This window comes from Camelina sativa, chromosome 9 (assembly GCF_030686135.1).
Source record: "Camelina sativa cultivar CO46 ecotype springtype chromosome 9, ASM3068613v1".
NCBI classification, from domain to species: domain Eukaryota; kingdom Viridiplantae; phylum Streptophyta; class Magnoliopsida; order Brassicales; family Brassicaceae; genus Camelina; species Camelina sativa.
Genome location: NC_141888.1, coordinates 11,692,889 through 11,705,477, shown reverse-complemented (window position 1 = coordinate 11,705,477; position 12,589 = coordinate 11,692,889). Strand labels below are relative to the sequence as shown.

The 12,589-nt window shown below is 40.2% G+C and overlaps 1 protein-coding gene and 1 pseudogene across 1 annotated transcript; both read right to left on the bottom strand.

Annotated features, from left to right (window-relative positions):
• Positions 1 to 1,510: 1,510 nt before the first annotated feature.
• On the bottom strand, positions 1,511 to 2,904 carry LOC104715176 (uncharacterized). Its single transcript, XM_087465468.1, has 3 exons — positions 2,877 to 2,904; positions 1,630 to 2,778; positions 1,511 to 1,539 (listed from the first exon to the last, which is right to left on the bottom strand). The coding sequence occupies exons 1-3, from the start codon at positions 2,902 to 2,904 to the stop codon at positions 1,511 to 1,513; spliced, it is 1,206 nt and encodes a 401-aa protein (XP_087321594.1).
• A 6,214-nt stretch (positions 2,905 to 9,118) lies between these two features.
• LOC147938098 (uncharacterized) lies at positions 9,119 to 12,328 on the bottom strand (annotated as a pseudogene).
• Between the last annotated feature and the right edge of the window lie 261 nt (positions 12,329 to 12,589).

Here is a 12,589-nt window from a genome sequence, read left to right as displayed (position 1 = left end):
TCATTGTATCGATTGGACCTGTCTATATTCATTGAAACGTTGTATTTGCTTTATTGTCCCCCGAAACTATTGTGTCACCTTCAAGCAACAATTTCATTTCAAGAGTGCAGCAATGTCTGGAGAGGGTTCAAGAGAACGTCCTAAACGCTTCGCAGAGGAGCCAACCGTAGGAGCCAGCTCGAGTAAACGGCCCAAAAGGAATGATGATTTCGAATGGGAAGGGGAGGTTTTGGAGGCCATGCGAGCCGCTCTAACTAAGACATGTGAGGTGAGCGAGACGGAGACAAGGGAGCACTACATGTCAATCATTCATATGATGGAGGATCATATGAAGAAGAAGGAAGAAAAAACAGCCCTCCTTCATCAAGTGGAAACCATCGATGCAAAAATCGATCTAGTGAATGACATCTTGAGTCTGGAAATTGAGGATTTGGTGGGAGAGTTGCAGAGGCTTGAGGAGTTGCGTGAAGTTACGGCCGCCGATGCCGCAAAGTGTCGGGTTCCTCCTCTAATTGGTTGGTCGAAAGTGGAAGCGTAATTCAACTATTAGTAGTGTTATGTCAGGTTTTTATGTTATCTTTTTTTTTTTTTTTTCAAACTTTGTAAACCACGTTATTTCTCACAACATCCTCTCTATTTATAACATTGTTCTCCGTTTTTAATTTATCTTTCTTCTATATTATTCACAATCATTAACTTCATGGTGAATTATACAGTACCATTTTAGCAAACACCGAAATATATACATATAAATGTGATCTATATTTGGATAATTTTAGATACGTATCCATGTGGATATGTGGGCATGTGGACATGTGGATATGTAAAATTGGACACGTACAATGATTGAGAGGGCACATATAATTTAGACTGATTGAAACTGTACAATGTATTTGGATGTACTATGAATCATTACGAGACAATGCAATTTGATAAAACGTAACAATGGATCATCCACCAATAAGTCTATTAAAAGTGTTGTCCATGTGTATTGCTTTTGGTGGACACGGGTAGTCAATAAGAGAAATGATTATATTGCTGTCCATATGAATAGATTCTATTTAAATCATTCGATAATAATTAGGATTGTGTACATGATCATATTCTTTTGGGTTTTCATTGGATGGACTTATGGGGGAATGTAGTCCGCCTATGAATTGTAATTCAGATTAGAACGTTTACTAACAATATACACAGGGCTTATAATGTATAATTTTTTGCTAATCTAATGCTGTCCTCAAGTAGGTATCCATATGGATAGAACGACACCAGTAATACTACATACAAAGCAAAAGAGTTTGGCATTGTAACGTTTCATAACTCAAAATTGAGCCTAATATTGCCGCAGACTTAAAGGCACAATAGTTTGCAATAAAAAAGGGAGAGCGAGTAAGAGACTGGTTAAGAAGGCGAAATTTAATTACTCCTTGCAACCAAAACATAACTTTCTGGAGAAGGTGGAACAGCATCTAATTGGATTGGTGCAAGTAGAAATGATGTTTTTGTCCTATCAGGTTGCATCTTGAACATCTTGAACACCTATTGTCGAAGGATTCATGGAAAAAGAAGAGTAGAAGTTAATACATGATCACTCGAATGATAAACAGTAGAAAAATAGATAAAACTTACCGGATGGAATGCTAGTCTTGATAGGCCTACCAGATGGCCGCCGTGACTTTGGTGGGAGTAGGTCCCTCTTAACAAATTCATCGGCCATACCAATATCATTTGGATGAACTTCAGGGTTGATTACTCCTGCATAAGTGGCTGCCCATGTAGTAGTCTTATAGTACTCGACTACTAGTGTTGTAGGTGGAATGCCTTGGTAGTTGGCAGCAAGCATTGCGTGTCCACAAGGGATCTTAAGTCGGTCGTATTGCTTGCAAGTACATTTGTTCAAATCCAGAAGGACTTGGTGTTTCCGGGTGAACCCTCCCACAATTTCATAATAAAAGGTTTCAACAGTTGCTACCTTGTTTCCCCTTACTTGTGACCAACTTTTTGCCATTTCTTTATCAACCTCCGGAGTTACCAATCCGTTGTGTGTTGCAGACTTTTTCCTCCTTGCACTGAACCAGCGTGTTAACATAGCCCTAATAAACTTAAGTAACTCCACTATTGGTGACGCCCTACACTTCCATAATGCTTTGTTCAACGATTCAGCTATGTTGCTAGTCATCAGATTGTAATGGTCTCCCTGAAAATATGCGCGTGACCAATGAGCAGTGCCGATTTTCTCAAGCCATTTAGCACATTCGATGTTTTTTCCACGAATTTGTCCAGAAATTGTCCGGAAAGAGTCAGCTGTGTAGGCATATGCAGCATTAGTGACCAGTTTGGCAAGACCTTTGTTGTGAAATTTGGCATTCACATTCCTCGCCAAGTGGACAATACAAGCGCCATGATGAGCACGTGGAAAAACCCTCTTCTTAGCAACGTAAATGGACTGACATCTGTCAGAAATGATGGTGAGGGTATTGCTGTCTGCGATGATGCGTTCAAGCTTCTCAAAGAACCAAGTCCACGAATCATCATTCTCCCTATCTACAACAGCAAACGCTAGAGGGAATACTTGAAAGTTACCGTCTTGGCCACTTGCTGTGAACAAAACTCCTTTGTACTTACCAGTTAGATGCGTCCCGTCCACAACAAGAACACGTCTCAGCTGACTGAAGCCTTGAATGGATGCACCAAATGCCAAGAACGTGTACAAGAATCTTTCAGACCATCTTCCTCGATTTCTGTTTTGATATCTGTTACAGTACTGGGATTTGCGAGCTTCAAAAGATGCAAATATTCAGGCAGTTAAGCATACGAATCTTCATCAGAGCCAAACAAGTCGTCTGTAGCTTTTTCCGGAGCCCTACGACACTTACTGTATGATGCTGAAACCTTAAGGTCCATTGGTACTGGTGATTAGATGGTGTGGCAAATTTTGATGGGAAGGATGGACTGTACGCTAATTAGTTGGTGTAGAAGGGGAATAGTATTTTTTTAGTTTCTCTCCCTTGTTGCAGTAGTTGTTTTTTTTTCGCTATAGTTGTTTGAAATTTTTTGGATAGTATTGTAAAGAATCAGCAGTAGGGGCAGTATGTGAAATGTTTTAGCAGTAGGGGCAGTATGTGAAATGTTTTAGCAGTAGGGGAAGGTTTCATCTGTAAGGGAAGGTTACATCCGTTTTGTCAGTTAGTGTGGTTATTGTTGAATAAGCGAGTAGGAATTGTTGGAGTGGCGGCGGCTGTGACCATATTGTAGAGATGGAAAACCTAATTGTTATTGTAGGGTTCACATATAACATGGACAGTGAGTAATTTCTGTCCAAGTATATTTCCTTGTCCATCCTGTTCGGGATTTTGATGTGTGTACAGGGGTTTTTAAATGCTGTCCATCATCTGCCTTTTTTTTGGTTTATAACCTAAATATAATTTAAACCTATTAATTAATAGATGGAATCCTAAGCGTATACAGTAGACCCTAATAGGGGAAATAGGTGACAGCTTTCAGCAGTAGGGGAAGGTTTCATCTGTAGGGGAAGGTTACATCTGTTTTGTCCGTTAGTGTGCATTTATTGACTTTGACTTTGACCATATTTTAGATATGAAAAACGTAATGGTCATTGGATGGACAGGAAGTAAGATGGACAGGAAGTAAGATAGACAGGAAGTATGATAGACAATAAGATGGACAGGAAGTAATTATGTCCAAGTATACTTCATTGTCCATCCTGTTCGGCATTTTGATGTGTGTACAGGGGATATTAAATGATGTTCATCATCTGACTTTTTTTTTGTATATAACGTAAATAAAATTTAAACCTTCAGTACTGATTAGTAGATTGAATCTGAAATGTTGTTAGTAAACCCTAAACTGCATTACACATAAACCCTAAACCGCGTTACCCCTTTAACCTTAAACCATAAACCCTAAACCCTAAACCCTAAACCCTAAACTCTAAACCCTAAACTCTAAACTCTAAACCCTAAACTCTAAACCCTAAACTTCAAACTCTAAGCACTAAACTCTAAACCCTAAACTCCAAACTCTAAGCCCTAAACTCTAAACCCTAAACTCCCAACTCCAAACTCTAAACTCTAAACTCTAAACTGTAAACCCTAAAATCCAAACTCTAAACCCTAAACTCTAAACACGAAGATCCCGTAGCTTAGAGTTTAGAGTTTACGTATCTTGTAGATCCCCCACATCTATGACCTTTGTAGATGTTCTATTGAAACATAGTTCTAAAAAGGTTCTGAGTATAGGAGAGGACTAGATGGTCGTTATCTGGTATCCACATGGATTATTAATATTAGAATCTAAGTGGACATGTCCACGTGGATATGTATGACTGAAACTTTAAACTGTTAAACTTGTGGGGGTATTTTGGGAGTTTTAATTTGTAGCCCCTCATTCTATGTAGGCCTATCTATATAAACCTATGTTGTATCGGTTAGGAAAAAATTGGAAATGGTTCCGACATACAAAATTGTTTGTGAGAACTGCTCTCATGGTAAATGTGGTCATGGTCGAATACGACGAAGACATTTCCCTCGTCCTCATAGTGCTCGGACACGTATCATTGACCGCCAACCAGCTGAGGAACCAGTGACGGAACCTCTTGTTCGACTGAATCCTGAGGTTTGTTGTTGTTGTTTTCAGACTTTGTTCTGTTTAGTTTTAATTTAGTAGATCTCTTAGATTTGGTGATTGTATTTGTTAGCAGGCGTTTTCAAATTTGTTAGATATGCGTAATGGACTAGTTATCTGTCCGATTTGCTGTTTTTTTGGTTTGTGTAGACTTTATTTTGCGTATCTGTTAGATATGCTGAATGTACATGTTGTCTGGTTTATTACAGTTTCGTCCACATGAAGATCTTTACCTCCCACCCCCAATTCTGGCGAAAATAGTGAGTTTCGTAGCTCAGGATGGCATCAGGCATTTAGGCAACTGGCTTGTCGCAGGGCGTGCAGGTAGAGTAGTTGTTCACTCTTTGGAAACACTATCCTCTGTTAGGCTCGATCGCCATTACGATTTTGTTAAATGGTCAAGATCCGAATCTGTCTACTATGACTTTTTTGGGATGTGTTTATACGCAAGGAATCCTTATGCTATGTATGTGAAAAGTTTATTCTTAGCTTTCCAATGCTGTGATTTGAAAGAGGCTATTGTAGTGGTGAGTACCATTAAACATGTGTACCCAGTGGCTGAGTTGTTGTGGATAATGTTGAAGAGCTGCGAAGGGACGTTGGATATGGTTTTCTACTGGAACTACAAGAATACGTCTCGATTTGGTGATGTTGATAGGCTGGCTGACTCTCTAATGTACCACATCCACAAGATCCGGCCTAAGTGATGGGGGACTTTTTCAAATACTTAGTACTTTGAAGATGTGCCAAAGTGTGGTTCTGAACATCAGGCGCTGCAGGAATTCAATGGGGAGAGGTGTATCGATTGTATCTTCTTCTTCCTATCTAGAGATATAATGCTATTGTCTTAGGATTGTAAGCAATAGCTTAGTAATTGACAATTATGTGTGTCGAACGGTTGTAAGCTTTATTGTTTAGTTCACCAATTTTTTAGGGTTTCTCTTTATTGAACCACCTTTAAAGTTTGTGCCATGAATTGTCAGCAATAGTGCTTAAAGTGGTGTTTTGTATTTTGCATTATAATTGGCCGAAAGTACTGAAATTATATGTCTTTTTATGATGTGCTAAGTCCTTGATTCCTGTCCTGACAGATATGACCATCCAATGAAATTCATATGTTTTGATATCCATAATCTAGTAGTGGGTAGAACACTAATTGAGTATGTGTGAGGGAAGCTGTTTCCGTAGCTGTAATAGTGTAAAGGAAACGTGGATGGGTGTTGGTGATTATCAAAGGGTTTGGTATCCACGTGGATGTGTTTGGTATCAAAGGGTTTGGTATCCACGTGGATGTGTGTCAACATAATTCAGCAACCGCTGTCCAAATGAATTCTTATGAGGATACAAGTTTTTGATGGTAAGGTAAGTTGTAATGGATGTAATAGATATCCATTAGGCATACTGACATAAAAATTGTAATTGTAAACAGAAATCCATTAGGCATATTATATAGTTAAAGGAGTTTGTAATGTGGATAAATATTACATTAGATAAAAATAGAAATAGAAATAGAAGTATAGGTGGTGCTACTAAGCGTTGAAATTAACTCCAAGTTTGTCCCAGTCGATAGGAGGAGGAACAACACACTGATCTGCATCGCCCTGCGCCATCTCTAGCATCTCCTCTAGCCTCTTGTACTCTGCCTCCATGTCGAGAAGTTCTCCTCCCAAAATTTGATTAAGTTGGGCTATTTGAGCATTGATTAGTTCCACTTGATGGACGAGGGCAGTAGCGTCTTCCTTCTTCTTCTGATGATCTTTCAGCATATGAAGAATTGCAGTGAAGCGCTCGGTTGTCTCCTTTTCAGTCATGACTCGCGTCTTCTGAAAAGCTTCCTTCAGGGCGTCCAGTGTTTCGTCTTCCCAGTCGAAATCGGATGAGCGAGAAGGTCGTTTACCAGAACTCTCTCCGGCCATGGTTCTTTGCCCTGTTGCTTCGGCTCCATAGTCTGCCAAGTGTTTTGAACGTTTTATGGAAGTCTCCCCGGCCATAGACGCAATGTTTGAAGAAGAAGATGATGATATCGATGAAGAGTAGAAGATGAAGTAGATTGAGACGAGATTTATTGGATATTTATAGGCTCTATGATTGAAGAGAGTAAAACGATACATGAAATGAAGGTAGAGAAATCGAAAGGGTACAATGATCGAAAAGGCACAATTAATTTAGACTGATCGAGACGGTACAATGTATTTGGATGTACAATGAATCGTTACGAGACAATGTAAAGTGATAAATCGTAACAATGGATAATTCAACAATAAGTCGCTAACATTGATGTCCATATGGATAGATGCTATTTCTGTCCATATGGATAGATGTTATTGATGTCCATATGGATAGATTGTATTCAATAATGCTTTAAGGTTTTTTTGTGTATTTTGGTAAGTAAAATGAATTGTTAACCGAACCAAAAATTAAGGCTTGTTAACCGAACCAAAGATTTGTACCTAATAAGCGAAACCCAACCAATATTAAGTTGGGATTGAAGTCGAAACTTGGTCATCGTTTTCGTAACTCTAAATGATTCGCAAATGTTGTATCGTTTTGATTCCCAATAATTCATTGTATCGATTGGACCTGTCGATATTCATTGAAACGTTGTATTTGATTTATCTGCCTATTCGATCATGACCCCTATAAAACTGCTCGCATTGTCCCCCAAAACTATTGTGTCACCTTCAAGCAACAATTTCATTTCAAGAGTGCAGCAATATCCGGAGAGGGTTCAAGAGGACGTCTTAAACGCTTCGCAAAGGAGCCAACCGCAGGAGCCAGCTCGAGTAAACGGCCCAAAAGGAATGATGATTTCGAATGGGAAGGGGAGGTTTTGGAGGCCATGCGAGCCGCGCTAACTAAGACACGTGAGGTGAGCGAGACGGAGACAAGGGAGCACTAAATGTCAATCATTTATATGATGGAGGATCATATGAAGAAGAAGGAAGAAAAAACAGCCCTCCTTCATCAAGTGGAAACCATCGATGCAAAAATCGATCTAGTGAATGACATCTTGAGTCTGGAAATTGAGGATTTGGTGGGAGAGTTGCAGAGGCTTGAGGAGTTGCGTGAAGTTACGGCCGCCGATGCCGCAAAGTGTCGGGTTTCTCTTCCAATTGATTGGTCGAAAGTGGAAGCGTAATTCAACTATTAGCATCGCCCTGCGCCATCTCTAGCATCTCCTCTAGCCTCTTGTACTCTGCCTCCATGTCGAGAAGTTCTCCTCCCAAAATTTGATTAAGTTGGGCTATTTAAGCATTGATTAGTTCCACTTGATGGACGAGGGCAGTAGCGTCTTCCTTCTTCTCCTGATGATCTTTCAGCATATGAAGAATTGCAGTGAAGCGCTCGGTTGTCTCCTTTTCAGTCATGACTCGCGTCTTCTGAAAAGCTTCCTTCAGGGCGTCCAGTGTTTCGTCTTCCCAGTCAAAATTGGATGAGCGAGAAGGTCGTTTACCGGAATTCTCTCCGGCCATGGTTCTTTGCCCTGTTGCTTCGGCTCCATAGTCTGCCAAGTGTTTTGAACGTTTTCTGGAAGTCTCCCCGGCCATAGACGCAATGTTTGAAGAATAAGATGATGATATCGATGAAGAGAAGAAGATGAAGTAGATTGAGAGGAGATTTATTGGATATCTATAGGTTCTATGATTGAAGAGAGGAAAACGATACATCGAATGTAGGTAGAGAAATCGAAAGGGTACAATAATCGAAAAGGCACAATTAATTTAGACTGATCGAGACGGTACAATGTATTTGGATGTACAATGAATTGTTACGAGACAACGAAAAGAGATAATTCGTAACAATGGATAATTCTAGAATAAATCGCTAACAAGTGTTGTCCATGTGTCCGGATTTTTGTGGATACAGTTATTCATTACGAAATTGATAATATTGCTGTCCATGTGGATAGAATCTATTTAAATCATTCAATAATAATAAGGATTGTGTCCACGGTCGTATTCTTTTGGGTTCTTAGTTTGGGGTATCCTTAAGGATGGACTAATGTAGGAACATAGTCCGCATATAGATTGTAATTCGGATTAGAACGTCTAGTAACAGTATAAGCAGGGCTTAGAATGTGTATTGTTGTGCTAATCTAAAGCTGTCCACAAGTAGGTATCCATATGGATGGTACGAGACAAGTAATATTTTTAAAAAGGCAAAAGAGATATGTAGTGGAACGTTTCATAACTAATAACGTTTACAATTACGCCTGAAGTAAGCGAAATTGTTATCACAAAAATATTTCAAAAGTGACCCTAATATTACCGACGCCACTAATCCAGCATTTACCTGGAAGGGACCAAAAAATTGCTACTCAGCACACACCTAACTCATAGTGTTGGCCGCAGCCTTAAAGGCACAATAGTTGTCAATAAAAAGAGAGAACAAGTAAGAAACTGGTTAAGAAGGCGAAAAAAAATTACTCCTTGCCCTCAAAACATAAATTTCTTCACCAAAAGATGCAACACCATCAAATAGGATTGGTACACGTGGAAATGTTGTGTCCTATCTGCTTGCATCTTGAACACCTATTAACTTTGACAGTGCCCATTGTAGGTTTCTGAAATAAATCAGACTACAAGTTAATACATGATCACTCGAATGAGAGACAGAAATTCTATTGTTGAATATATAGATTAATCTTACCGGATATTCACCAACAGATGGAATTCTAGACTTGGTAGGCCTACCAGATGGCCGGCGAGACTTTGGTGGGATTAGGTCCCTCCTAACAACTTCATCGGCCATACCAATATCATTGGGATGAACTTCAGGGTTGATGACTCAAGCGTAAGTAGCTGCCCATGTAGAAGTCTTATAGTACTCGTCTACAAGTGTTGTTGGAGGAATACCTTGGTGGTTGGCAGCCAGCATTGCGTGTCCACATGGGATCTTAAGTCGGTCGTAATGTTTGCAAGTGAATTTTTTCAAATCCAGAAGGACATGGTGCTTCCCGTTGAACAACCCCACAATTTCATAACTCCAACTTGTCACAGTTCCAACCTTGCTTCCGTTTACGATTGACATATTTTTTGTCAATTGTTTATCAACCTCCGGAGTTACCACCCCGTTGTGTGTAGCAGACTTTTTCCTCCTTGCACTGAACCAGCGTGTTAACATAGCCCTAATAAACTTAAGCAACTCCACTATTGGTGACGCCCTACCCTTCCATAATGCTTTGTTCAACGATTCAGCTATGTTGCTAGTCATCAGATTGTAACGGTCTCCCTGAAAATATGCGCGTGACCAATGAGCAGTGCCAATTTTATCAAGCCATTTAGCACATTCGATGTTTTTTCCTCTAATTTGTCCATAAATCGTCCGGAAAGAGCCAATTGTGTAGGCATATGCAGCATTAGTGACCAGTTTGGCAAGACCTTTGTTGTGAAATTTGGCATTCACATTCCTCGCCAAGTGGACAATACAAGCGCCATGATGAGCACGTGGAAAAACCCTCTTCTTAGCAACGTAAATGGACTGACATCTGTCAGAAATGATGGTGAGGGTATTGCTATCTGCGATTATGCGTTCAAGTTTCTCAAAGAACCAAGTCCACGAATCATCATTCTCGCTATCTACAACAGCAAACGCAAGAGGGAATACTTGAAAGTTACCGTCTTGGCCACTTGCTGTCAACAACACTCCTTTGTACTTACCAGTTAGATGCGTCCCGTCCACAACAAGAACACGTCTCAGCTTACTGAAGCCTTGAATGGATGCACCAAACGCCAAAAACGTGTATAAGAACCTTTCAGTACCATCTTCCTCGATTTCTGTTTTGATATCTGTTACAGTACCGGGGTTTGCGAGCTTCAAAAGATGCAAATATTCAGCCAGTTGATCATACGAATCTTCATCAGAGCCAAACAAATCGTCTGTAGCTTTTGCCATAGCCTTACGACACTTACTGTATGATGCTGAAACCTTAAGGTCCTCAAGGACCAATTGCTACAGGTCCATTGGTACTGGTGATTTAGATGGATCGCTAAATTGTGCTTTGAAGACAGCAGCAATAACTCGAGACGTCGCCTTCTTCATGTAATTGCACCTTGTTTCAACTGGGCATGTGTGTTCCAAACATGCTTTACGTATCTCATAGTATCCATTGCTCAGTTCTTTAGCCATAATCCTCCAGTCGCATTTCACACAAGTACACTTAACAACAAAGTAGTCTCGCTTCGTCCGGGTTTGTTTAAAATCGAACTGTTTCTTAATTGCATATATGGCTAAACCTATCTGGCAATCTTCTTTGTTGGCGAATGTTTTGCCCTGGTATATGCCTTTTTCATCGTCATCAATGTGAAGATCAGGAATCACATCCCTCTCATATTCTATGTCATCAAACAGAGGAGGAATATCAAACTCCTCGTCATCAACATCAGCTAACCTCCTTTTTGGTTTAGCTGGAATTTGTACCTGTCCACTATTATGTGTCCACGCGGTCACGTTACTTTGGACAGGTTCACTAACTGCTGGGTCACCACTCTGAACGAAACCCCCACCAGAATCCATACCAAATTTCTCATCTTTTGGTAAGGATGTCCCACCGTTGACGAGAACCCTATGGTCGAAGCAGTCATTGGTGGTGCACATAATTTCTACAGGATTTGCACGACCAAAATGATCTCCCACAAAGTTCCCCCAAAATTCTCGATCATAACCTGTAGGAGTAAGAATCTCCTGAGTTGGTCCTTCTTCTTCTTCTACGTCTGCTTCTTCTTCAGAACTATGACCACAGTCTTCAATATTGTGATTCCAGTCTTCAACATCACAACCTCTTCCCCAATACTTTGACTCTATTTCATCAACCTCAGCCAGTAGCGATGGATCAACCTGGGTGGTAGGAATTGTGGGGATTGTTGATTTGGAACCAACAGTTCCTTCCAGTTCAACATCAACATCAATTAAAGTGTTACTGGTAACAAAACTACACTTACCACGCTTCCCACTTTTACCGATACTACAACCAGCTGAAGTTCCGGCAGACACATGCTTCCCACTCTTACCATTAGTAACACCAATCTTAAAATTTTCCTCCATTTCAGAAAGACCAGCGACGACATAATCCAGTTGGCTACCAAGAGCGGCATCAAGTAATGGTGACAACTCATTATCGCTTGATCCAAAACTACATCCAGGTGACTTAGCGGAGAGAGGAATGACACGACCAGAAACAAAATCCTCTCTATTCCCTGTATTTAACTCATCTGTGATTGGAACTCTGTTTGTAGACTCTTGGAAGTTCACAAACATATTTAAATGACGGTTCTCACGAAACAATTGCTTGAAGTAGTCTAAGCCAACATCGGTAGTAACCAGTACAGGAGGAGTTCTCTCAGCCGTGGTGAAAAGCATGCTGTTAGGAGGAGAGAAACTGAAACAAGCCTTCTTCTTCCTTACGCCGAATTTGAGTTTTACAGCATCCTCAAGTTCAGCTAATGTAACAATGTCGGAGAGGGGAACGACCCTCGATACGAGAAACTTATCCACCTCAAACCTCCAAACGCCATACACCGAAGAAGCCCACTCACCGCATAGGAAAATACAATGTCCAACCTGCAACCAAGAACAGTTAATTGAATGTAATTGCAATCCACAGAAAAGAAACAAAACCCAAGATGGAATCCACAGAAAACAACCAAAAAAACGTTAAGTCAATAAAACTTACCAGGGCCGCCATGTCTCCCTTATCCACCAAGACACTACTCCTTCCTGTCTCCTTTATCCACACAAGATTTAACCTTTATATATGGAAGACTTAGACAGGTGTAAGTCATATAGCCACAGGATCAAATATTTTTAGTTAGAAATGGAAGGAGGAGATTATTTTGCTCTAACAATTTTGGTTAGAAGATATAGTTTGGTTAGAATGAGTTGAGGGGTATAATTGTATAAAATTGAAGGAAGGAAGGGAAAAAGTGCCTAGTGGACAACAAGTGTG

Excerpts from the sequence above, each read along its gene's own strand:
- LOC104715176 (XM_087465468.1), bottom strand. The coding sequence starts at position 2,904 with ATGGACCTTAAGGTTTCAGCATCATACA. Across the intron at positions 2,779-2,876 it reads TAAGGTTTCAGCATCATACA|CTCGCAAATCCCAGTACTGT; the intron begins GTAAGTGTCGTA and ends CATCTTTTGAAG. Across the intron at positions 1,540-1,629 it reads CAAGACTAGCATTCCATCCG|GTGTTCAAGATGTTCAAGAT; the intron begins GTAAGTTTTATC and ends CTTCGACAATAG.